Genomic DNA, 22,468 nt, shown 5'->3' with positions numbered 1-22,468 from the left:
GTGCGGACAATGTCTCAATTTCTACGATTGTGTACCATATTTAATTGGACCATAAGGCGGATTATAAGGCTCACCATGGATAAACGTGTCTTTGCATGTCTTTGTCCACATTTTAGGCGCACCTAAAATGTGCGGTCTAATGTTCTAAGGTGTAATGTTCTGAGGAAAAGGACCCAGAATTCAGCCAGACCAGCAGAGGTTTCTTAAAAAAAAGCTCTTTAATCACCAACTCAAAAAACAGGGGAAAAAATCCAAACAGACTGTTGAACAAAAAGATGACACAAAAAATAAACAAACGAGCAGGGCAGACAAGGCAGGAACAGACCGGACAGACTGGCTCAGGTTTCTGGAGGAAAAGGGGTCAAAAAATCCAAAAAGCAAACCTAACATACAGAATTTGCAGGAGGAGACTCACCCATACTCAACAGGACAACCTGGTACTGATGTCTGGTCTCAACAGTTTATATGGAGGTGGAATCAGGTGAAACCGGTGAGAGGTGATTGCAGCAGGGGTGGAGTTAGGCAGGTGTGCAGAGTAAGTAATTAGACCAGACATCATTGCCGAGGCTCAAAACAAGAACAAATAAAAAAAAAAAAACCAAAACTAAGAAACTTCTGAAGACATAACAGAATAAACTACAACAGTAAACACTAATCTAAACAAGAAACCAGACTAGACAGAACTCAAAACAGCCAGATAACAAAAGACAGGAAAGAGAAGGAAAACTAACACTAACAAACCATAACAGAACTCAGAATATTACATAAGGTGCACTAAATATTCTTCGCAAGTGTGTAATATCACTGTACGTACACAGGTCTGTCCTGAGAGAGGGAGAGCTATCCGTTTCTGTGGGGAGGACAGCGTAGCTGGACTACACTGCCCTGTTTCCAACATAAGGCCAAATTAAACCTAACTTTTATATTGAATTAACTTACTAGGTTTATTGTTGCTAGCGCATACTCCAGTTGCAGACTGCCTAAAGGCTCTTACATACTGGGCGTACTGTGTACATACTGTGAGCTTGACGTTGTACCTGTACTCTCCGCCGACGTCTCCTTGTCCAGCTTTTGCTCTGTAAAGCAACCCGTATCTGGCAGAAACGTGTCATGAAACTCCTAATCTATCAGGACCAAAATAAATAGAAATCTGGAGCAATAAAATGTTAAACTTTTTGTGATAATTAATTGCTGGTATTCATCAGATATAGCTATATATATTAAGGAAGCGGTAAAGAATCAATCTGTTTACAGGTACAATTTGAAAGTTGGAAGGGACAAAATGGCATGTAAGGATTAATGGATGTACAAATTGACCAGGAGCCTCCCACCTCTGAGCAAGGGATAAATAAATAAGTGTGCTGTTGGTTTAAAGCTGCCATAGGCCTTTAGTGGGAGATGATCTGGTTGTGAAAAGGTTTTTCCTCCCTGCTGCTTCAGACTGCATTCACACTCTACGAGCTTCATCTGCATCACAACACGTCCAGATTAGCCTAATAGCATTACTGGGTCTCAGCGGATTGTTTTCATTGCCATCATTGTCATTATTATTAGCTCACATTCTGTGTCAGGCCTGGAACAGCAGCTCAGATGTATTTCTGGAGTGAAAACTAAACTCATTTTCTACTTTGGTAATTCAGAAGAAAAGGAATGCAGGGCTGCTTTGTGTTTACGTCATGGTGGTGGTTTTCAATAAACATTTCCTAATCTCTTTCGCTCATGGAGAGCACATGGCTGACGAAATTCAATCAATACAGAAACACATTAAATCTGAGCTGTTTTATCATTCAGAGAAAAGTTGTATGTCAGTGTGAAACTTCCAACAGCACACACAGCATTAGCTGAGATTAGCTGCTGGATGGAGCATCAGGGAATCTCATTCACATGGAAAAAACCTTCTTACTTCTAATTGGAGGCCTGTCTTAATTCTCCACTCCCATTTAAACCAGCAGTCAGCCGGTTTGCTCTCGTTCGACCACCAAGGCAGTGTGAAGGATTTCCACAGTCAGGGAGGTTCCCCATCAAACATTTGTGACGCTTCATGACTGTTTGTGTCTCAGTGAAGCCCAAGAAACATCTCTTTTTCTGAGGTCTTTAGCTCTCACTTTTCCATATTGGTGATAATGGAATGCACTGTAACTCCTGTGAAGGAAGAACGCCACCAAGCTTTTTATATCGATCGGATTCTTGGCTTGGAGCAGGAAAACCTTGGGAAGTGCCTCAAACTTCACCGCCCTTGGACAGGTGAGGAGGTTTTGTATTTTACCTAGCCTTGCTTTCTGTGCCAACAAGTGCTGCAAATATTTGAAATAAAAATTACTCTTTGAGCATTAGAGTCCCACTTATTCAAAGGTTTTATCAACCTTACAATCTACTGTTGCCAATAGGTATGTTGATTTTTACACAGTCCTTCACATTTCAAGGCTGTTCTTAAATTTAAGAGCAGCCAAATCCAAATTTAAGATTTGGCTGCTCTTAAATTTATCTATTGCATCCTTAGTCTCCTACTCCTTATTTTGGTATCTTTTGTAAAATGAACAATGACAGCCAAATATACCCTCCTTGTTAAAAGGTTTTTCATTTCTAGATGCCCAAAATCTTCTTTGAAATGTCATCTGAACGTGGAATGAAGATAATTTATGTTTTTTTTTAGTTCTTTTGAAAAAAAAATTATTAGACTAGATTTCTTCAGTCTGAATCTCGGGAAAAGACTGATATCTGTTTTAAGAATTGGCCACGTCTGGATAGGTCTGAACTAAGAAAATAATATTATGGAAAAAGATTTAGACTTCCTGGCTTTGCCCTTCACTATTGTCTAATTGTTGGTAATTTCTGGTCAAAGTTGGCGGGAAGACAAAAGGCTGGGGTGGAGATTCACCTTCCAGCAGGAGAACCACCCTGAACATGCAGTGGCAATCATCAGCAAAACAACTGGCTTTGCTGGAACACGGTCTTACACAAACCTAAGGTGTAAGACGCTTATAGTCCTTGTCAGGGTGCATTTCTAGTCATTTCTTTATTTGGAATATGTTAGATGTAAAACGTTTAACGATGTTAAATGAGCGTTGTCCCATGTTTAAGTAATCTTCACGCTGCAGTCCATTAAACACCAAGATTAAGCTCTGAGTCTAATTCTAAATGATGAGTAATCTGTGATGTTCTGCTTTTTCATCATGTTTTTTTTTTTTCCCAGTGTCCTGTCTAGCAATGTGGCAATAGGAATTGATGTCTCAATGCCAGATAGAGCTCGACAGATTTTGCTTTTACAAGTGGAGCAAACAGCTTTCGCCATAGTGCTCCACTTGATTTATGCTTGTAAATAGCTTTATTATGATTCCTGCAAGGAGAATTTCAAATTATATGGACATGACAATGGGAGAGTAAAGGAAGAACAAAAAGTGAAAGAAAAGAAAAAAAAGAGTAGAGGTGAAAGAAAGAGGAGATAAAAGGGAGAGAATGATAAAACCTTCTTTGTCTGCTCCATCACCTGGAAAGAGACACAAAAAGAACAGCACAACCAACAGACATAAAGCAACAGATACACTCGAATAACACCTAGATGCCATTGCTAAATCATATATATTATTATGTAAGCTGACATGTGTAATGTGATATTTGAAAAAAGAAAGTGAAAAAACATTAATAAATAAATAAATAAATTATTATAAATTATAATTCATCATGTTTTTAATTGCTTCAGAATTTGGAGCAGAGAGGAAGAACACAGAAAAAAGTCCCTGCTGTAAACGACCCGTTTCTGATCTAGAACCACAGCGTCACCGTCAGCCCCAGAGCTCCCCTCGGCCCACATTAAACTGGTATACTGGACGAAGACCCCGGACGGCCTTCAGCAACAGTCAGGTGTTCTGTCAATCATGTAAACTGTCAAAAAAGAAAAAAAAGAAGATCTCATCCGACAACATTTTTTCTAACTTAACTTTAACTCCACTCCATCAGGTGAATGCTCTGGAGACGGTGTTCCAGGTGAACTGTTATCCAGGTATCCAACTGAGGGAGCTGCTGGCAGGAAAACTGGATCTGGACGAAGACCGAATACAGGTTCTGATAGTTTCTTAAAAGATTAAAAAAAATATATATATATATATAGCCTTTTGTTGTAAACTAGGATCCAGAAGATTCAAGACGTGTGAAAAAAAAGCTATTTAATCAACTATATGCTTTTTGGTGCAAATTCTCACTTATAGACACACAATACATAAAAATCCTTATAAATAAATCATGAGATAACAGGAAGTTTAACTAAAGAACAGTGGGAAGATCAACATTTTTTCCTGTCAGATCTGGTTCCAGAACCGGCGAGCAAAGCTGAGGCGTTCGCTCCGAGAGACTCGACTGCAGCTTGTTCAGACGGCTGTGTCAGAGCTGAAGATGAGACCCGCAGCAGCAGACCACCTAAAGTCTGAGGAAGAGGAGCCGTCCCATCACCTCCCTCCTCCTCAGTTTGATGCTGAGGATGACAAGAAGTGAAACAAACAAAATTATTTCTATCTGCACACTTTCTTTCCCATCTGTGTCTCTTTTATTCTCTGTTTGCTTTGAGATGTTGCCTGAAAAACACTCAAACCACTGTGGGAACAATTTAAAGTGGCAAAGTGTGAACAAGTGTTTCATTGTTTTATTTTTTGTCCACCGTTAGAATTTAAAAGAAATGTGAACTTGTCTTATTTAGAAGCATAACCCAGCAGGAATGATTTGTTCTGATGAAATAATGATAGAGGACCATTTTCTAAAAGACGGGCTTCTGAATCAGCTTGAGTTATTCTTTCTCACTTTAAGTGACAGCTCAAAATCTCCAAAACTCTGAATAACAGAAGTGATTAACGATAAGAATACCTCTGAGTGATGTTTTTCTTGTGCAGTGATTTTCATCTTCGCCGTACAATGCCTTAAGAAACACCTCTGTTAAAACCACAGTTTTATGATGCACAAATAAGTTTCAGTTTTATCAAAATATTCTGTCAAAATGAGGCTTAATGGAACATCTATCACACTTTGTAACAAAATAAAAGAGTGGGATATGTACCAGAGCACATGTCTACTGTAAGGCATGCATGATTATGTTCTGACCTGGGGAAACAAATTAAAAAGTCCTCCCTGTTTTTTAATTACTCGTTGCTGGTTTCTTCCTTCGCTCTACCTGATGTTCTGCTCTCACTGCTTGTTATTCTGCCAGTGCTCCACATCCTGTTCTCATTGTCGCGCTATTTGTAAGTTCTCCATATTTGTTTTATTAAAGAACTCAGTTTTTACCTCATCCAATTTCTGCATTTGGGTCCTCCACAACAGCAACATGATAGGTAACTCTCCATCTGTGAAGTCTGGTAGGTTACATGCTTGGTAATAAGTTCATTCATAATCTTGAAAGTAAGATTTTCAGGAAGAATTGTGCACGGGGAGTCGTTGGGCAGCAACGGACACCCACATGTGTTTGCATGTGACTGCTGCTGGAGCCTTTGCTAAACATTGGTTAAAGGTCTGAGCATCCTGCACCTGTAATCCCACAATCTGTTTCATTTGTTTATTTATTTATTTTTTTACTGTATTTTATCCAATTAATGCTGACTGACCAACAAGCATCACTGAAATATCAATTAAAATGTTCATTCAGATTCATGTTCCTTTTACCCATGGCTGTAAACTGTCCATCTGAAGTTATCTTTTTGAGCTAAAGCAGAGTCAAATGTAACAATTGTTTTGTTAATTTGGTTTGGTATTACTTTCTGCCCCAACACACAGATGAGCAAGGAGTAGGAGCTAGGAGCTATCATTAAGGGTCATGGATAGAGTCCAGGCCTTGCTGTTAGGTGGGCATTCAAAAAGAAAATTGGAAAAAAAAGTGAAAATGTGGATAACACACAAATCAGAAACAGAGCAACAATGGTAAACTTAGGAATGTCCAAAGACAATTTAATAGTGCCCAGAGCTGTTTGTGCCACTACATGTGGTTCATGGGGTGACTGTGGCTTGATAGGTTGAGTAGCTGTCTTGCAATCGGAAGGTTGTGGGTTCACTTCCAACTTTCCCATGTCAAATGTTGATGTGCCCCTGGGCAAGGCACTTAACCCCAAGTTGCCTACTGAGCTGTGTATCAGTGTGGGTTACTGAGAGCAATTGGGTGAATGTGGCTTTCGTGTACAGCGCTTTGAGTGGTCAGCATGACTGGAAAAGTGCTACATAAGTTCAGTTCAGAAAAAAAAATCCTGCAGCCATGTTGCATTTTATGAAGACAATAGTAACCTTGATCAAGGATTTTAACTTTTTCATTATATGAGTGACTTCTGTCTTTTCTCCTCTCTTTTTTGCTAATTGGTGTCCATAAGCAAAGTGCACCCTTATAACACAGAACAACTCCTGAACTCCAAATTTTTGTACATAAAACATTTGCAAAACATATAAACAAAAGAGTTTTGAGCATTTAATGAATTGGATACTCCAGTTTCCTCAGTGTCACAAAGGCCACTGAGTTCTCCACAATCATTTAAGTTCCAAGTCCTGAAATGTGACAAATGGAAGAACTAAATATGTATACCCAGTCTGGGTGTCTATCGTTGTATATGCTGTGGGAGTTGTTTTAATGTTGGTGTTGGGGTGGTTTTGATTAAAATTCTCTGTCCTTGGAGGGGGTGATGCTTGGATGGCTTCAAGTCCGGCTCCTATCTATCTATCTATCTATCTATCTATCTATCTATCTATCTATCTATCTACATAATTTTTTATGATTGTTACCATTATTACTTTATTAGCATATCCTGAATAGTAAAACTTACAACCTTTCTTTCAGTTTATTGTTTAGTGATTAAATTAATCAAAGCCATAAAAACAACAAACAACAGATTTTTCACTATATATTTATTTTGCTATACAGTTAAAAAGGCACCCATATCAATCAATTACCAAAGATGATTTCTCTGTATGATCCACCTCCATCAATCATTTAAAGTCTAAGTCGCACGTAAAATGTATTTTATCGCAGATGCATTCAAATAGTCACCAGAGTAAAGAAATGTATATTATACGTGAATTATGTGCGCCGTTTGGAAGTAATTTCGATAAAACTTGCTGTATAAGCGAAAAAGCCCAAACATTCCTCAATCGGCTGATCTGGTATGTGACGTCACACACAGAACGAGTACCGCACATCCGGCAATAACACTGTCTGCTAACACTACGACTTCCTCGCTCATAAAGTGTGAATTGCATAACACACTTTTGTCACTGCTGGCAATTCAGTCCTTTCGCGTTTCTTTTACGTATATATCCCATTTCTGTCGGACCTTTTGATCCTTCGGCCAAGTATGTAGCACTACTTTCTGGCCTGCACTAGACCGCGGTGAAGTTGGTTTGACATTGGACATTTAAGTTCCGCGGAGTCAGCGGAGCACTCTTGAGAAACAAAAATCAAATCAGATTTGTTGACGGTCCCTAACTGTACCATCGCATATGGGAGAAGGGAGCAGCTGAGAGACGCTGTCCGAAATCGGAGTCCTTCCACCGGATCAACCGTGAGCTAGATCCCGCTGACTCCGCGGAACTTGAATGTCCAATGTCAAATCAACTTCACCGCGGTCTGCACTACAGCCACCAACTACGCACCTAGAAGGCATTTTATTGTGGACTTAGTTCGGCGATTTTTTTTAAAAGCGCTTGCTCAGTAGTAGAAGTGGATCAGCAGATTTGGTGTGTGAAAGAAGATACTGGAAAACATCCATATATCCTGGTTCGCCGTACCGGTTGTACAATGTAAACAATGTGTGTTTCTATGCAAGTTCGCTTCGCGCATTCTCGGTGTTCTTGAACTGACGTCACACGTTGGAAATGGCCGATCATAAACGGAGGCAGCACTCAAACGCGAAATACCATAATCGGTGTAAAAAATATGCGATATTTCATATTTAAACTTAATTTGAACACTTTTGACACATGAATATTCAAAGTTTACCTTGTTCTGGAAGTTATTCAATGGTTTTCAGGATATTTTTTCAGTACAACACTTAGACTTTAATAATACTGATTCTCACTGCCTAAAATTTGCCAGTCAGGAATCATATCTGTTGGAAAACGGCAATCATTTGAATGTTTTGGAAAATTATAAAAGAGATTATGATGTTAATGTATCAGCAAAGAAAAGCCGGCCGAGATCCTAAAGAATCATCAGTCAGCGATAAAATGGCTCTGGGTCATTAGGACGAGGCTCAGTTGCAGAGGTCAGTGCTACAGCATCTGGCGATGGTCCCAGGTGTGGTGATGAATCCCCGACAAATGCCCATGTTCATGCATTGACGAAAGGAGCTTTCTACAATGGAAAACACATTGCTTCAGTCATTGTGTGTTCAACCGCTTCCACGTAACTTTGTCAATCAAGGCAGTGAGCCTGTGGAAATTAAAATGACGTCTAGTTCAAACAAAAGTGAGGAGAACATTTCCACAGATTTAGAGCTTATTTCAGTGCTGTAACCATGTATTCAAAATGCATGTCTACAGTTCTAACACAGTTCATTGTGAAGCAGCAGAGTGTTTCAGTTTTTATGTAGAACTCACGGACTGGGCCTGTAAGGATGACAGCACCACAAGCATCCTGTCCCACAGGGCAGGTCTGAATGCTGGTGCTGTTGCAGAGTTCACTTGACCATGAGAAACAAAAGTTACATCTCAGTGCTTCTCCTGCGAACACACACATTGGAAAGAGACCTTAACAAAACTATTGATGCAGTTACGGTACTTTGTAATGATCATTTTTGAATGATGTATAACAGGCTGAACATGAGATCATTTTTCATGTCTTTTAGTTATCATTGTCAATGTTTTTCATTTGATCAAAGGAGTTTAGTGTTGCTTCACTAGTGAAATACTGCTTTGCTATGCTTCTTTCTTTTGTCTACAACAGTAAAAAACTCTAAAGATTCTTTCTGCTGCTACTGGGATGCCCACTCCTGCTCTTTGCACACCAAGTAATGAGCTGTCTCCCTGACTTTTTACGAACAGGGAATAACAGCTGAAACAGAATGGAGCCATTTGTGTTAATCACACATAAACACTGTAATAGTTTTAGATCTGTCTTAGCTTGTGTTTCTATCTTAGGTTTGGTCTTTGTGGTATTAGGTTCTGGATTGACTTAGTTTTGGTTTCTCCTCCACTTATCCTGTCAGCCAGTTCTCTCTGTCAGTCATTTCACTTCCCATGATTACCTCCACCTGTCCTAGTTAATTAGTCACTTGGTTTCACCTGTCTATTTAAGCTTGCTTCCCCTGTCATTTCTTTGCCAGAATGTCTCAATCCTCATGCCTGACCCTTGTCTGCTTCAGTTTTTTGCCCAACTGGATTCTGGACCTTAGCTGCCTGCTGGACCTTGGGTTCTGTTTGCCTGTTAAACCGACCTTTTCCTATCTGTGAGTTACCAAGCCTGTTTAATCCCTTTTTGCTTTTTTTTTGAGTTGCCAGTATCTCGGACCTGGTGTGGGCCTGTGTCTTGGAGTCCCCAGTCTGGATGGTCTCCTAAACTTGGTCTCTTCCCTGGATTATTTCCCCCGGTCTGCTGCTGCTCCTTGCAGTTTATTCTGCCGGTCTCCCCTTTGGACTCACCTGAAGACTGTCTCTGTTTTGTTTCTACCTGACCCTCATTTGTTCCTTATTAAACCTCCTAAATGTACTCCCCTGTGTCTGGTTGAATATCGGGTTCAGTTATCCTATTCATTACAAAACACGATAGATATTCATAAACCATTTTTAAAAAAAATGTGCATCCACATGAGACAAGGCAGCACCACTGAAAACGTTGTAGTAAGTAGGCCGGGCAAATTGGTGGTACTGTGTCATTGCCACATAAATACGCAAAAAAAATAAACAAGCAAAAAAAAAAACGTGAAGTAAAGACAGTAACATTCATTTTCTTCTTTGATGTGGATCTAAAGGATGTGATTCATGTGAATGTCTGTGGAAAGTTGGTGTTCGTAGCTCCAATGTTCTACATCTAAGTCAGACGTTAAAGTTTCAGAAAAGACATGTTTACATGAAAATATGAATCCGCCATTTTGAAATTTTTCCACTCTAGGCCTGGGTTTTTAGAAAACAAATGTCTTTTGTCTTCCAACACCTAAATGGCTAAATACATTACGGATACACCTAATCTTGTCTCTGTGTGGATGACGCCTATGTCACAAAGTATTAAAGTGACGCTACCATATACTAAGAAAATGTATGTAAACCCCTGGATTTGAAGAAATTAATAAAACTTTTATTTCCATTATTGTGGCTTCCAGTAAATAGATTTTTTTTGTAATCATCTGATTTAATGTCCGATTGATAGTTACAGTGTATAAATCTGGTTTAAACTAGTAAGTAAGGGATTTTTGGACCTTAAAACAAGCGACTGCTTCATATTATTCAGTAAAATTTCAGAATAATCCTGACTGGAAAATTCCATATATTATTTTTTATTTTTGCTTTGCAGCTCAGTTAAGGTCCAATTTTGTTGATGAACTGCTCTTCCATGTCACTGTAGGTTGGAACAGGGAGGCTTCAGCTACATACCTTGGTACAAAGTCAGCAAGAGAAAGAAAACGCCCACGGCAGTATTCATTGTAAATCTGCAAAAATAAGACAGTGGTACAAGTCAGCAGTGTTCTTAGATCTGGGCCTCTCCAGATCAAACTATTTTAATTCACTGTTTGTTCCAATTCATGACAAAAGGCATCTCAAAGCACTTCACAGTGGAAACTAGTCTGATCAGATCTGATTATAAAAATCCGGTATGCAGATGTATATTTCTGATAAGCTAAATTACATGAGATCAATTTTCCAAAGAATGTTAAATTTAAGGAATTACCATACGTATATGTATTGATGGGCTCATTAACAAATAGTGCAGGGTTTGAATTCCTAATCTAAAGACATACAATTTTACTGTCTCAATGCTTTTTTCTGACATCAGAGACGTCAGTCTGCACATGGACTTCCTTCTAAAATACTTGAGGTTTGATTTGAGTTTGACTTTTAAGTACTTAAACTTCACCTGGACTTGCCTCTTAAAGATGTGATGCTTCAGTTGGACGTGCCTTTATAGCAGGGGTGTCAAACATACGGCCCGCGGGCCGGATCCGGCCCGCCGAACAATTTAATCCGGCCCTGTGGCTAAATGCATTATCATTATAAAAAAAAAAAAAAAAAAAAGAATTTTTTTTTTTTTTTCAGTGTCCTGTCTGGTAATGTGGCAATAAGATGCCACAAAGAGCTCATCAGATTTGACTTTCACAAGTGGAAAAGATAAAAGGAAGAGAATGATAAAACAATTATTGAAAAAAAACATGTACTTCGTTTAATTGAAAATATGCAGTTCCTATATTGTCCACGAGGGGCGCTGTGTTTTAATTAGCAGATTAAGCTTCAGGTGTGGAAAAATTCAAATCATTTCTTAATGTTTATCTGTTTGATGTATTTTGTCATGCAGGACAGTGTTTTTAAGTTCCAAAAAATGTGAATAAATGTTTTTCAACATTGTACAATCACTGTGATCAGTTCTTATGCATAATGCACAAGTAGATGTTTAACTGAGTAAAAGTATTGTTGAAATTGCACATACTTTTCTTAAAAACGCTGAGGTTATTCATAATTATTGTGTAAAAGTGAAATTAACTAATATAAAAATCAACAAGTCCACATTTATTAGTTCTATTTAATCTTGCAATGAGTTTACTCGTGTGGCCCTCTTGAGATCAGATTAAGCTGAATGCGGCCCCTAAACCAAAATGAGTTTGACACCCCTGCTTTATAGGATTTGAGACCTAAATTGGACCTGCCTCTCAAAAATCTAAGACTTGGACTTGTCCACAAAATAAGGAATACTGGATTTGGATTTGTAAAACATCTCCGCTGACCAAAAAGTGTTTTTTGTTTTTTACGGTGTACAGAGAACATCATGCCACCACTGTCAGTCACTGACAGGAGACTCAAAAGTCCTCGAAAGCTGCTATTAACAACATTAATGGCATCAAAACCAGAGAACTGAGGACAGACAGGGCCAAATAAGTATGTCTTCCACCAGCTGAAGTCATTAGCAGCAAAGAGATAGCTCAGGTAAGGACAAAACAAATCATAATTATTAACCTTTTGTTACGATTTGGGTTTTGTCTTGGTTCATGTTATCTGATTTATTAGTTCAGTTTCTGCTTTTGGGTTCTTTCTTGTTTGGTTTTGATTTAGATGTGTTGTACTGTTTAGGTTACCTATTTTTCACCTTTCACAGTATCAGCTCAGTTTGGTCTCCCCTCAGCAATCTGTCAGCTCCCTGGCCCTGATTAGTTCCACCTGCCTTCTTGTAATTAGTTTCACTCCGTTTCACCTGTGCACTCTACTATTTAGTTCTGCCTCAGCCTTCAGTTCTCTGCCAGATCATTAATGAGCCTGTTGGTGAGTTTTTGTCCAGCATTCCTTTCTGTAATCCTGTTGACGTTAACCCAACAGCAGCCTTTTTTGACTTCTGAGCCAGCCTGATTCCTTATTCTGATTTTCCCGCCCTGTCTGACTGCTTACCTGTTTTTCCGACCTGGACCTACCTTGAGATTGTCTGAGTTTGCCTTACCCCGGTCTGTACTTCTGCCTGTTTTTGGACTGCTTTTCGTGTACCGGATTTTGGACTGCCATACTGAGCAATGAGCCTGCCTGTCCCTGTATTATCACAATCTGTTTATTAAATCCTGTGTTTTCTTATACCTCACTTGTTTGGTTTGAATACTGGGTCTGCCTGATTCACATTCCTAACACCTTTTGCATAAAGCAGTTTTAAGCCTGTTCTAACAGAGACTGGTTGCCTTCTTTTCAGACAACTGGCAGCTGGTTCCACAGGGGAACAGCTCTACAAATGAAACAAAACTTTCCAAGCACAAAGTGTTTGCAGTTGAGGCAGTGTTCTTTTACCTGTAAGTAGTCCTTTCTGCACAGATTAAAGCGTTCCTTGCCTTCAGTAACAAATGTGGTTTAGTTTATCTCTTCAGTCACACAGTTGCATTAACCGCATGTGCCTGCCTCTTGTCTGAGCTGAGAAACTCTGATTGGCTGGTAATGTCTGAAACCAAATGGATGTACCCACAGTCTCTAAAAAAAGGAACTTAAACAGTATCTATTGTAGGTGTCAGCGTATCTTTAATGGTGTGAGGTTTAATCGTTTTCCTGGTTCCCTAAATCCTGCTGCAGTGCGGATGTTCAGTTGTTTTTTTTAAATGACACAAAAACGTGACTGCACTCAAATCACTGCCTCATGAATCATGTTGAAAAATTAGGACATCCTCTGAACACCTATTTGTTTTCCTTCTATTAAAGGGGCATAGTGTTAGTTCCAGAGTTTTTGCATGAGTTTGCTCTCTCTGGCGACAAGTTGAAATGACACCAGTGTTGTACATGCACATGGGAGCAGAGGAAGATCATCTGCTGCTGCAACTGCATGGGTCTTTTGTTTAGAGGTGTAATGTCTTTTGAGGTAAAAGAGTGTTAAAATATCATCCCTTGATGCTGGTGATCCTCCCCAAATTCGTTGATGAGAGCAAACAAAGACAACAGAGTCAGTGAATGCAAATGAACCAAACATTTAATGTATGGAACCAAGTACAAAGACGTCTTTGAAGATCAACACTTACTGCAGCACTGGTGAAAGCCCCACCAGTGTTGATCTGATCTCTTTACCCTCAAACCTCTGCTTTTATGCCTAAACACCGTACTCCAGCTGCAGACATCTCCCTGATGCACCCTGCACTCCCCTTCTCCTGGGCTGTTTATTATAAACTGATATCCTGCAGCTGCTCTGAGTACAAAGGGATACTGTTTCCTTTTCTCCCCTCACCACAAACATTGTCAAACACAGGCCATGATTATAGTTCACAAGTTCAGGTACGAAGACTACATACTTTGTCTTGTAATCACACACATAATGCAATAAAACATTATTTGACCTTTGATTAAAACATTTGATTCCCCAGTAGCTATAAATATTGAAGTCAGCCCGTGTTATCTTGCTAATGCATCAATTACGGTGAAGACTCAACAAAGTAGCCAAGTGGACAGGAGCATGCAGCGGGTCACACCCACAGAAAGAGGATTCGGCCTGAATCATCCTCTCATGAACTGACTAATCCAGCCCTTAGAGGTAACAGCGGCAAATAGAGGAAAACTTATTTTACACATTGGATAATTGTAAAGACATTTACAGGAAGGGAAATAAATAATGTTTAACTTAAAATCTTGCACTATTTGTCATGATTTCGATTTTTGTTTGGACTTTCTGGACTGATTTTCTACTCTTTGCTCCACTTCTCTCAGCCACCAGCCATCAGCCATTATCCAGTCTGCTTAGTCCCTTCCCAGCCACCACTCAGCACCATGATCAGCTCCAACTACTGCCACTAATTACCCCCCAGGCATTTCACCTGTTTCCCTGCCTATCTATACCTGTCTCACTCAACACTCCCTGCCAGAATGTCTCATCGCATGTGCACTGCTGTTGGGTATTCTACCAGTTCCTGTGTGCTCAGCCTGCTGGACTCTGTGTCTACGCTCATGATCAGCCGCACTGATGTTTTGTTCCAGTGTTTGCAAGCTTCACAAGTCTGTTTTCCTTAGGTGATCCAGCAGCTTGCTCTGCCTGTCCTTGTGGTTCCTCGGCCTGCGTCATCTACTCTGATCAGTTCCTGCCTTCGTCCTCGGGTCTGGTCGGTCACTTCCTGAATCTTCTGGTCCACTGCCCATTCCTGCCTGCCTTATCTGCCAGTATTCAACTTTCCTTCAATAAACCTTTTCAAAATGACACTCTGCGTCCGGCTGCATATCAGGTTCCCCAGCTCTACTCATTACACTATGCACCTTTTTAATGCACTTTTTATTTTACTTTTAGGAATACTAAGTAAGTCAAGCATAACCAAAATATAAAACTAAAGAAAATCACTTTTGCATTTTTTTTTTTTTACAAAGTACCATATAAAACATTTTATTTCTGGTGAGGAATACATTATTCCCCCATTTATTCCTACCCTTAAAATAACTCAAATCAAAGACCGGTGTATTACATAATGTCCACTTGATCTTTAGGCAGCATTTTGAACGTTTTCTCTTGGAACCTTAGACCTAGTTTGGTGTGCCTGACTGTTGAAATGAGAGTAAACCCTGTTACATTAACACACAGTTTGAGTGTATATAGCTTCTGTATATATATATATATATATATATATATATATATATATATATATATATATATATATATATATATATATAAATTTTATTTTTATTTTATTGTATTTTTATTTTTTGTCTGCACCATCAACACCAAGTCAAATTCCTTGTAAGTGCTGTTGTGGAAAATTGTATTGATGTATGTAACTCTGATCATATCTTCTCTGGATGCACCTGCACAACTTTCCTTTGTGAAAGAAGCTCTCATGCTCACAGATTTACTACTGTGTTTCCACATCCAAGGACACAGAGAGGAGTTGAGTTAGATAGGAACTGGATCGTACCAGTGGCTGCACTCCTCTGTAATTACTCCCACTTTCTTTGTTAACCCAGAATGTATAAAAGTTTAGTGTGTTCTTCTTCTCGTTGCTCTGTTTCCTGACTGCTTTGCGGGACAGAGACATTCAAACGCTCATTCCTTTGAATAAATAACTTAAAGACAAACAATGCATCATTTGTTTTCATGAGTGGTGTGCTCAATTAATTGATAATTATTAATATCCATCACAGTGCAAAGCTACTTGCCAATTAAACTTGATTCTGATTCTGATTCTGATGAGATCCAAAGGCCTTCAAAGAGAAGACTGGAGCAGCTAATGAGTCTGGTAATGGAGGTATCATAAGACTCTGAAATCAACCATCCAACTTATGGAAAGTTGCATACAAGTGGAGAACATCCAAAACAACTAACATCCCAGGTGTCTTTTTTATGTGTCCTGTCTAGGAGTCTAACACTAAGAATTGCTTTCTTTGGCGCGCTCGTGGCGTAGCGGGTAGCGCGACCCTTGTTTGGAGGTCTTTAGTCCTCGACACAGATGACCCGGGTTCTAATCTGACCTGCAGTTCTTTGCCACATGTCTCTCCCCTTCTTCCGCCCCTTTCCTGTCAGTCCACTGTCAATAAAAAGCAAGCCACTAGAAGCTGCAAAAAAATGTATTTGCTTTCTTAATGCCAAAGAGAACCCAACAGATTTACTTTCACAAGTGGAGCATTAGTGCTTTCACTATAGAGCTCCACTTGATATATGCAAAAAGCTTTATTGGATACTATTTTGGGATTATTTCACATTCAATGGAAACAAAAACAGAAGAGAAGAGAAAAGGGTGAGGCAAAAATGATAAAAGGGAGAAAAGGTAACAAAAATGGAGCAGAGAAAAAGGGGTACAAGATATTCAGAATCTGCTTCTACACCTGCAAAGAGAGATATAAAAAGAACAGCAAAACCAACTAAACAAAAACTATAACATCACACTGTTTAATAGAAGATGTATGTAGTGACAGCCACAGGTAATTACAGGGATTATCTGTATAGAAGTAATTCTGTGAGAACCAGGATCCACGCACCTGTGGGTGTTTGAGAGTATGCTTATGAATGTAAGGTTTATCCATGAGTCTTTACAGAATGGGCCAAAATTCCTGCAAGGTACTGGGAGATACTTGTGGAAGGAAACCCAAAACATCTGACCCAGGTAAGACTATTCTGACAAATACCGAGGAAATGGATGAAACCTCTGAATCTTAAGAACATTCAAAGAATTTCTTGGAAACACTATTATTGATAAACTATTAACATTATTGCCCTGCGTCAGACTGGTGACCTGTCCAGCGTGTACCCCGCCTCTCGTCCACTGACAGCTGGAGATAGGCACCAGCACCCCTCATGACCCCAACAGCGACAAGCGTGATGGAAAATGGATGGATGGATGGATTAACATTATTTGTCCATTTAGCATGTTGAAATAATTTTTAGAATTGGGACTGTTTTTTCTTTAAAAAAGGAAAAGTTTAGCCTGATATAATGTCAGTGAAGTTATGGGGGAGTTGGTGCCACCCCCAGCAGTTATTGGGCAAGAGGTGGGCTACACACTGGACAGGTCTCCAATCTATTTCAGGACATGCAACTGTACGCGCGTACACACACACACACACACACACACACACACACCTAAGGGCAGTTCAGACTAACAAATTACCCTAACAGTCTTGTTTTTGGACTTGTGGAGGAATCTGGAATCCCAGGCAAGAATTCACACATGAACAGGGAGAGTGTGTCACATAGAAAAACTCAAGGGCTCCATCCAAATACCCTTAATGATAACTTCTAGGTCCTGTTCCTAGCTCCTGTTCCTCAACCTTTTATGATGTCAATACTAGGGAGGAAAGGAGGTTCACACTGCTGTGCCAGTTTCAGACAGACTTTAACTCGGACATCATTACATTATGGAAACAGATGTGGATGATGCGAGTCATATCCGGGCCTACAGCTTTCCGAAAATCAACTACAAAGTGTGTGCTCTCCTCTCAACAGACATTTTCTTTGATTTCCGTGAGGGGGCTGTGCTGATGCATCATGTCACTCAAAGGATTGTGGGATACATTAAGAGTTTTTAGCACTGGTAAAGGACCTTGCGGGGTTCCTAGGCAAAACTAGCCACCAGTGGCGGCTGGCCCATGGGGGCGCTCGGGCGATGCCCTCCCTAGATGTGGAGGGGAAAAGTCAAAATATAAATAGATTTTAAAAGTATTATTAATGTCAGTTTTTACTTAATAGTACGTGGCTACATGTAGTAAGAATTATTAAAACACTTCTACTAATTGACTCCATCATTTAACAGTGCATTTCCACCAACAGAACGTATAATTTCTCCTCTTCTACACTTGTGGGGCTGTCACTCAAGGAGCCCCACAAGTGTAGCGAAATAACCAATCGTATACTGTTGCTAGGGAAGATTTATAAATATTTGGCCAATCAGCATCGCCAAAATGAATGGCTTTGGGCTCCTGGAGTCTTTGCCCCTGCTACACAGTGATAGGTGCACTTCACGCATGATGTCACGAGCTACAACCGCGCTACAACCGGGACACGGTGGTAGGCAAAAACAGTACTGTTCTCGTCTACTATCATGACAAAACGGGTAAATTAGAGCGTACTTTTAGTTTATTTTTGGAATCTAAACAATGCCTACGACTTGTTGTGCTCCCGGTTGCGCACAGAGGCATTCCAGATTGTCGGATATACGTTTCTTTCATTTACTGAAGGACAGAGAAAGAAGAAAGAAATGGATAATTTCAATGAAAAGGATGCAGGCAGACACTCCCAACTGACTGTGGGAGCCATCATACCACGACATAATTTACAGTCTACACTTCATTTCTGGTAAATACAACTTAATTCTGCACTAGTCATTGTTCTACTTAAATCATTATATAAATAAAAAATTAGGATATATATTCAAGTCAAGACATAAACGTTTGTTTCGTAATAATATACGTACATGTACAATGTATGCAAACCCTCTGGCATGAGTCTGTGAAAAGGATTAATAAGACAAAACCACCAAAATAATCCTTTGTGAACAATGTTTTTTTATTAATTAAATGCTTATTGTGGAATCGTAGTAATTTTCCGACTTTTTATTTAAATGCATGTACTGGGTTAGGCAGGGAAATCTATTGGCCAGCCCCACCAAGATCTTTTTTCACCAGCCGCTACTGCTAGCCACGGCAGGGAGATTACAGGGTAGTTTTCTACCTCCTTCCTTTCTGACTGCACTATTCGGACAGCACTTATGGCGACCGCTGATGCACATCCACTTTGGATAAAGAGTCCTTGCCCTATAAGGGTATTTGGATTGAGCCAAGGACTGTCTTGCTGCAAAGCAACATTGCTACCAACTGTGCCACCACCAAACCTGTCTTTAGATACAGTGGATGTAAATATTGCGATTCAACAGTCAATGCTTGTTAATGGTATGCATTAAAATGTCCCCAATTGGACCCTTCTGGACAAAGTGTTTAAGTGAAAAATAAAGTCATCTATCCAAAAAGTCTGCAACAGGACTTGGTTCATCTGGTTTTATGATACTTTATAAAGAAGAATGTGTTTGTCTGAGCCGGAAAGTCGTGACTCAAACTGCTAAAATGTCTTTCAGTCTATTGTTTAATGATCAGAGGTTATTAATGAGAAACATCCGGACACAAATGAAGCTCAAATGCATCCACATTTATTTGTGTCTTTAAAAGTCTAAAGGACCCATTTCCATCTTATATAAATTGTTTCAAATTATGTCACATTGCTATTTAGTGTAGACTAACACCATAGACTCTCATTGATTTAAACGCCGCCATTCTATAAGCTCATATTCAGCTCTTTAAATCATATCCAATAATTTGTGATTTGAACGCAGTAGTAACGCAAAGCTGTTATAGAACCGTAGGAGATAAAATGGCCTCAGGTCGCTGAGAGGAGGGTTAGTTGCAGAGGTCAGTGCTGCAGCATGATGCAAATGCTCCAGGTGTGCTGATGAAGCCCTGACACACAGCCATGTTCATGCACTGACGAAAGGATCTGCCTGAAATCAGAAAATCAAACAGTTCTCAGCATCTGGACTTTAAATAAAAATGTCAGCCTTTTAATAAATAATTATCCCAGTGGCCTATGCCCGTCTTCAAAGGGTACTCACTGAGGGCGCCGGTAAGGATGACAGCACCACAGGCATTATTGTTTCCTGTACAGGTCTGAATGCTGGTGGGGGTGCAGAGTGTACTGCTTGATGAGAAACAATAGTTGCATCTCAGAGCTTCTCCTGAGAAAATACAAATATATATGGAAAAAAAATATTGACGTTACTAGTGTGAAAGTCTGCACACATCTTAAAAAGAATGGTATATGGCTCTGTATATTTTATTTGGGATTTCTGAGAGTTGCCAGAAAAAGGCAAGACTACTACAGAACCCCTCTGCCATCAACACAGAGCAGCAGAACCTGGCAGCAGTTTGCAGTGAGCACATCTTTGCACAAATACTTTTGAAGAGGAGAGGAACAGAAGGCAGGTCTGTTGATGAAAAACATTCTGACCAGACCGAGACTCTGCAACAAATACCGAACCATATCAATAAACTAAAACATCATCAAACAAGTGGTTTTTATGTACATTGATATATTTGAAACTTATATTTCTGTATATGTTGAAAAGCATGGCTTATGGCCAAGGAGAGTGCTTAGGTTCTCACCTTGACACAGAACCAGAAGGATCATGAAAGCGCCGACTGCACACCTCATTTTAAAGCTGCTTCCTCACACTGTATGAGCACTGTTGTGGAGAAATTATATCATTCAGATACTTAGGATGAAGATGACTCAGTCAGGTTGAATAAAAGTAACCTTTTACATAAGAGAACAAGGTTTTCCAGGAGATCAGTGTGTTTGCTCCGTCAAACAGTTAGTAAAATGCTTTCATACCAAGGATAGGAGAAGATTGAAACACAAACAACTGAAGGCTGTTTGTTCTTTTAAAAAGAGCAGTCAACCCATTTCATAAAAATGAATGGAAAACACAACAAAAACCATACATTCAAGACAGTCATAAGGCTTTATAAAGTAAAGTTCATAAAACCATGAGACATTATGTAATCATATTTTCTATTATGAGCAGCCAAACATTTTTTTCCCACATCATTGTGATTATATTGGGCATTTTCATGGCCCTGATAAAAGGCTAGCTTTAAGGTATGATTTCTCCTGAACAATTCCACTTAAAAACAAATTCACCAGTTTGTAAAGTTGTCTATACAGGAACAGATTCCTCTGTCATTCCTATCTATGCTAAAAAGCACTTGGTTTTAAGGTTCTTTTACTATGGATTAATTTCCGTTTATGAAGAACTTTAACCTGAAGTGCAGACTGTTTTATACAGATTATGTTCCAAAATTATCAAAATTTACATCAGCAGCAAACATTCCTGCAATTTTGTTAAGCAAAAGGCTGTATATCCGAAGACCTTGTACTAATAATAAAGTAATCAAAAGGAGCAGCTGCATTATGCATTATGGTCAGTGTTCCAACATTTTGTATTATAGGCTGGTTTTGTTACATGCAAATACACAAACACACATAAACATTAAGTACAACATTAACCAATGTCAGTAGGTCGTCCAAATAACCTAAAACATTACAGATATATTCTATTCTATTCAAATTCAAGTCCAAAATGCTGAACATTCAATTTATGACTCTGTTGGTTCTAGTGAAACTTTAAATGGAAAGTGCAGTAATGTTATTTTGTTTTTTGTCTCCTACCTCTGAGCAGATGGAAGTGTCCTCTTTGTGCTCAAATCCTCAGTCAGTAGGCTGTTTTCTAGTCTTTGTCTTTTTAACACCATCAGCACCTTTCTGCCTCTTGTGATTGGTTAATACTGACTGCAACAAAGTGGAATTACCCAAAGTATTTGAAAAAAAGGAACTAACATGTTAACTCAGCGATAAACTGGGGTTTATCACAGGCGTTTATGGTGCAATAAGGGTAATAGCTTTTAAAATTCCTGTTTTGCGCCACACTTCTGCTAAATCCTTGGTGTTGGGAAATACAGTAAAGCTTTTGATGCTGGGAACACTTTTTACCTTGAACTTCGTTCTAACATTTTGTATCTTTGAAGGAACTTAAAGCCCATCTTTACAGCAAGTGTTTTTACATGTTGTTTGTTGTTGTTTTTGCTGTTTGTTCTCTATTAATTAGGAAGAAAAAGTCCTAAAATGACTTACTAACCTACCCACACTTTATTCATTACTTTTAAATACACAATGTTAGGTTAGAAATGTTGCATTAATCATAAGAACAATCACAAGGCTGATATATATTTGTAACACCTTTCATATCTGACGAAGGGAAGAAGGAAGTACATAAAAGACAAGAAGTAGATTTAAAGAATTACAGTTAAACCAGATATATGCATAGACCATCTGACATTAAAACAGATTATTTTTTTCCTGTGTTTAGGTCAGAACTACCAAAATTCTCTCTGTTTGCTAAATGCCAGAATAATTTACAGATTTGCCTTTTAAACATTTTGGGTTTCCTTCGACAAGATTTCCCTAATAGTTTGGAGGAATGTTGGCACATTCTTAAAAAGAGTAATTTCAATCTGGTGCACACCTACAACTTTTAGCTCTGAAAACCAATATTCTCTGGGATTGAGATCAGGGCTTTTTTGTGGACACTCCAAAGCATTGACTGTTTTTTCCCTAAAGACACTTTGTAGATAATTTATTGGTAATAGTCATTAGTTGCATTGTCCAATAGGAGGAGAGCAATGCACACAACTTTTAAACTCCTGGCCACAGACTTAATATGTTGCATCAGAATTTCCAGGTAATGTCCTTTCCTCAGGGTGGAGTCCTTTTTTTGTGAAGTCTGGGTTTTCAAGCTTTCCTTTTTTTTAAGGATAGTCATTTTAACAA

General features: G+C 39.1%; 1 protein-coding gene and 2 long non-coding RNA genes across 4 annotated transcripts; 1 reads left to right on the top strand and 2 right to left on the bottom strand.

Moving 5' to 3' along the window:
* The first annotated feature begins 1,936 nt into the window (after window positions 1-1,936).
* Window positions 1,937-4,935, top strand: LOC118560098 (homeobox expressed in ES cells 1-like). 2 transcript variants are annotated; one of them, XM_036130824.1, is made up of 4 exons: window positions 1,937-2,244; window positions 3,767-3,861; window positions 3,958-4,059; window positions 4,300-4,935. In XM_036130824.1, exons 1-4 carry the CDS (start codon window positions 2,124-2,126, stop codon window positions 4,486-4,488), a joined length of 507 nt encoding a protein of 168 aa, XP_035986717.1. In that variant the 5' UTR covers window positions 1,937-2,123; the 3' UTR covers window positions 4,489-4,935. The 2 variants fall into 2 exon arrangements, with proteins under 2 accessions (XP_035986717.1, XP_035986716.1); XM_036130823.1 differs by having other exon boundaries at window positions 3,701-3,861.
* Window positions 4,936-7,913: 2,978 nt separating this feature from the next.
* Window positions 7,914-13,131, bottom strand: LOC118560097. Its single transcript, XR_004929067.1, has 4 exons — window positions 12,931-13,131; window positions 10,549-10,604; window positions 8,560-8,682; window positions 7,914-8,314 (listed from the first exon to the last, which is right to left on the bottom strand). It is a non-coding gene; the product is annotated as an uncharacterized LOC118560097 (long non-coding RNA).
* Window positions 13,132-19,697: 6,566 nt separating this feature from the next.
* On the bottom strand, window positions 19,698-21,426 carry LOC118560099. The gene is made up of 3 exons (XR_004929068.1): window positions 21,311-21,426; window positions 20,245-20,324; window positions 19,698-19,817 (listed from the first exon to the last, which is right to left on the bottom strand). It is a non-coding gene; the product is annotated as an uncharacterized LOC118560099 (long non-coding RNA).
* Between the last annotated feature and the right edge of the window lie 1,042 nt (window positions 21,427-22,468).

Source organism: Fundulus heteroclitus, unplaced genomic scaffold, assembly GCF_011125445.2.
Source record: "Fundulus heteroclitus isolate FHET01 unplaced genomic scaffold, MU-UCD_Fhet_4.1 scaffold_385, whole genome shotgun sequence".
NCBI lineage: Eukaryota > Metazoa > Chordata > Actinopteri > Cyprinodontiformes > Fundulidae > Fundulus > Fundulus heteroclitus.
This window is presented reverse-complemented; position numbering and strand designations above follow the sequence as displayed.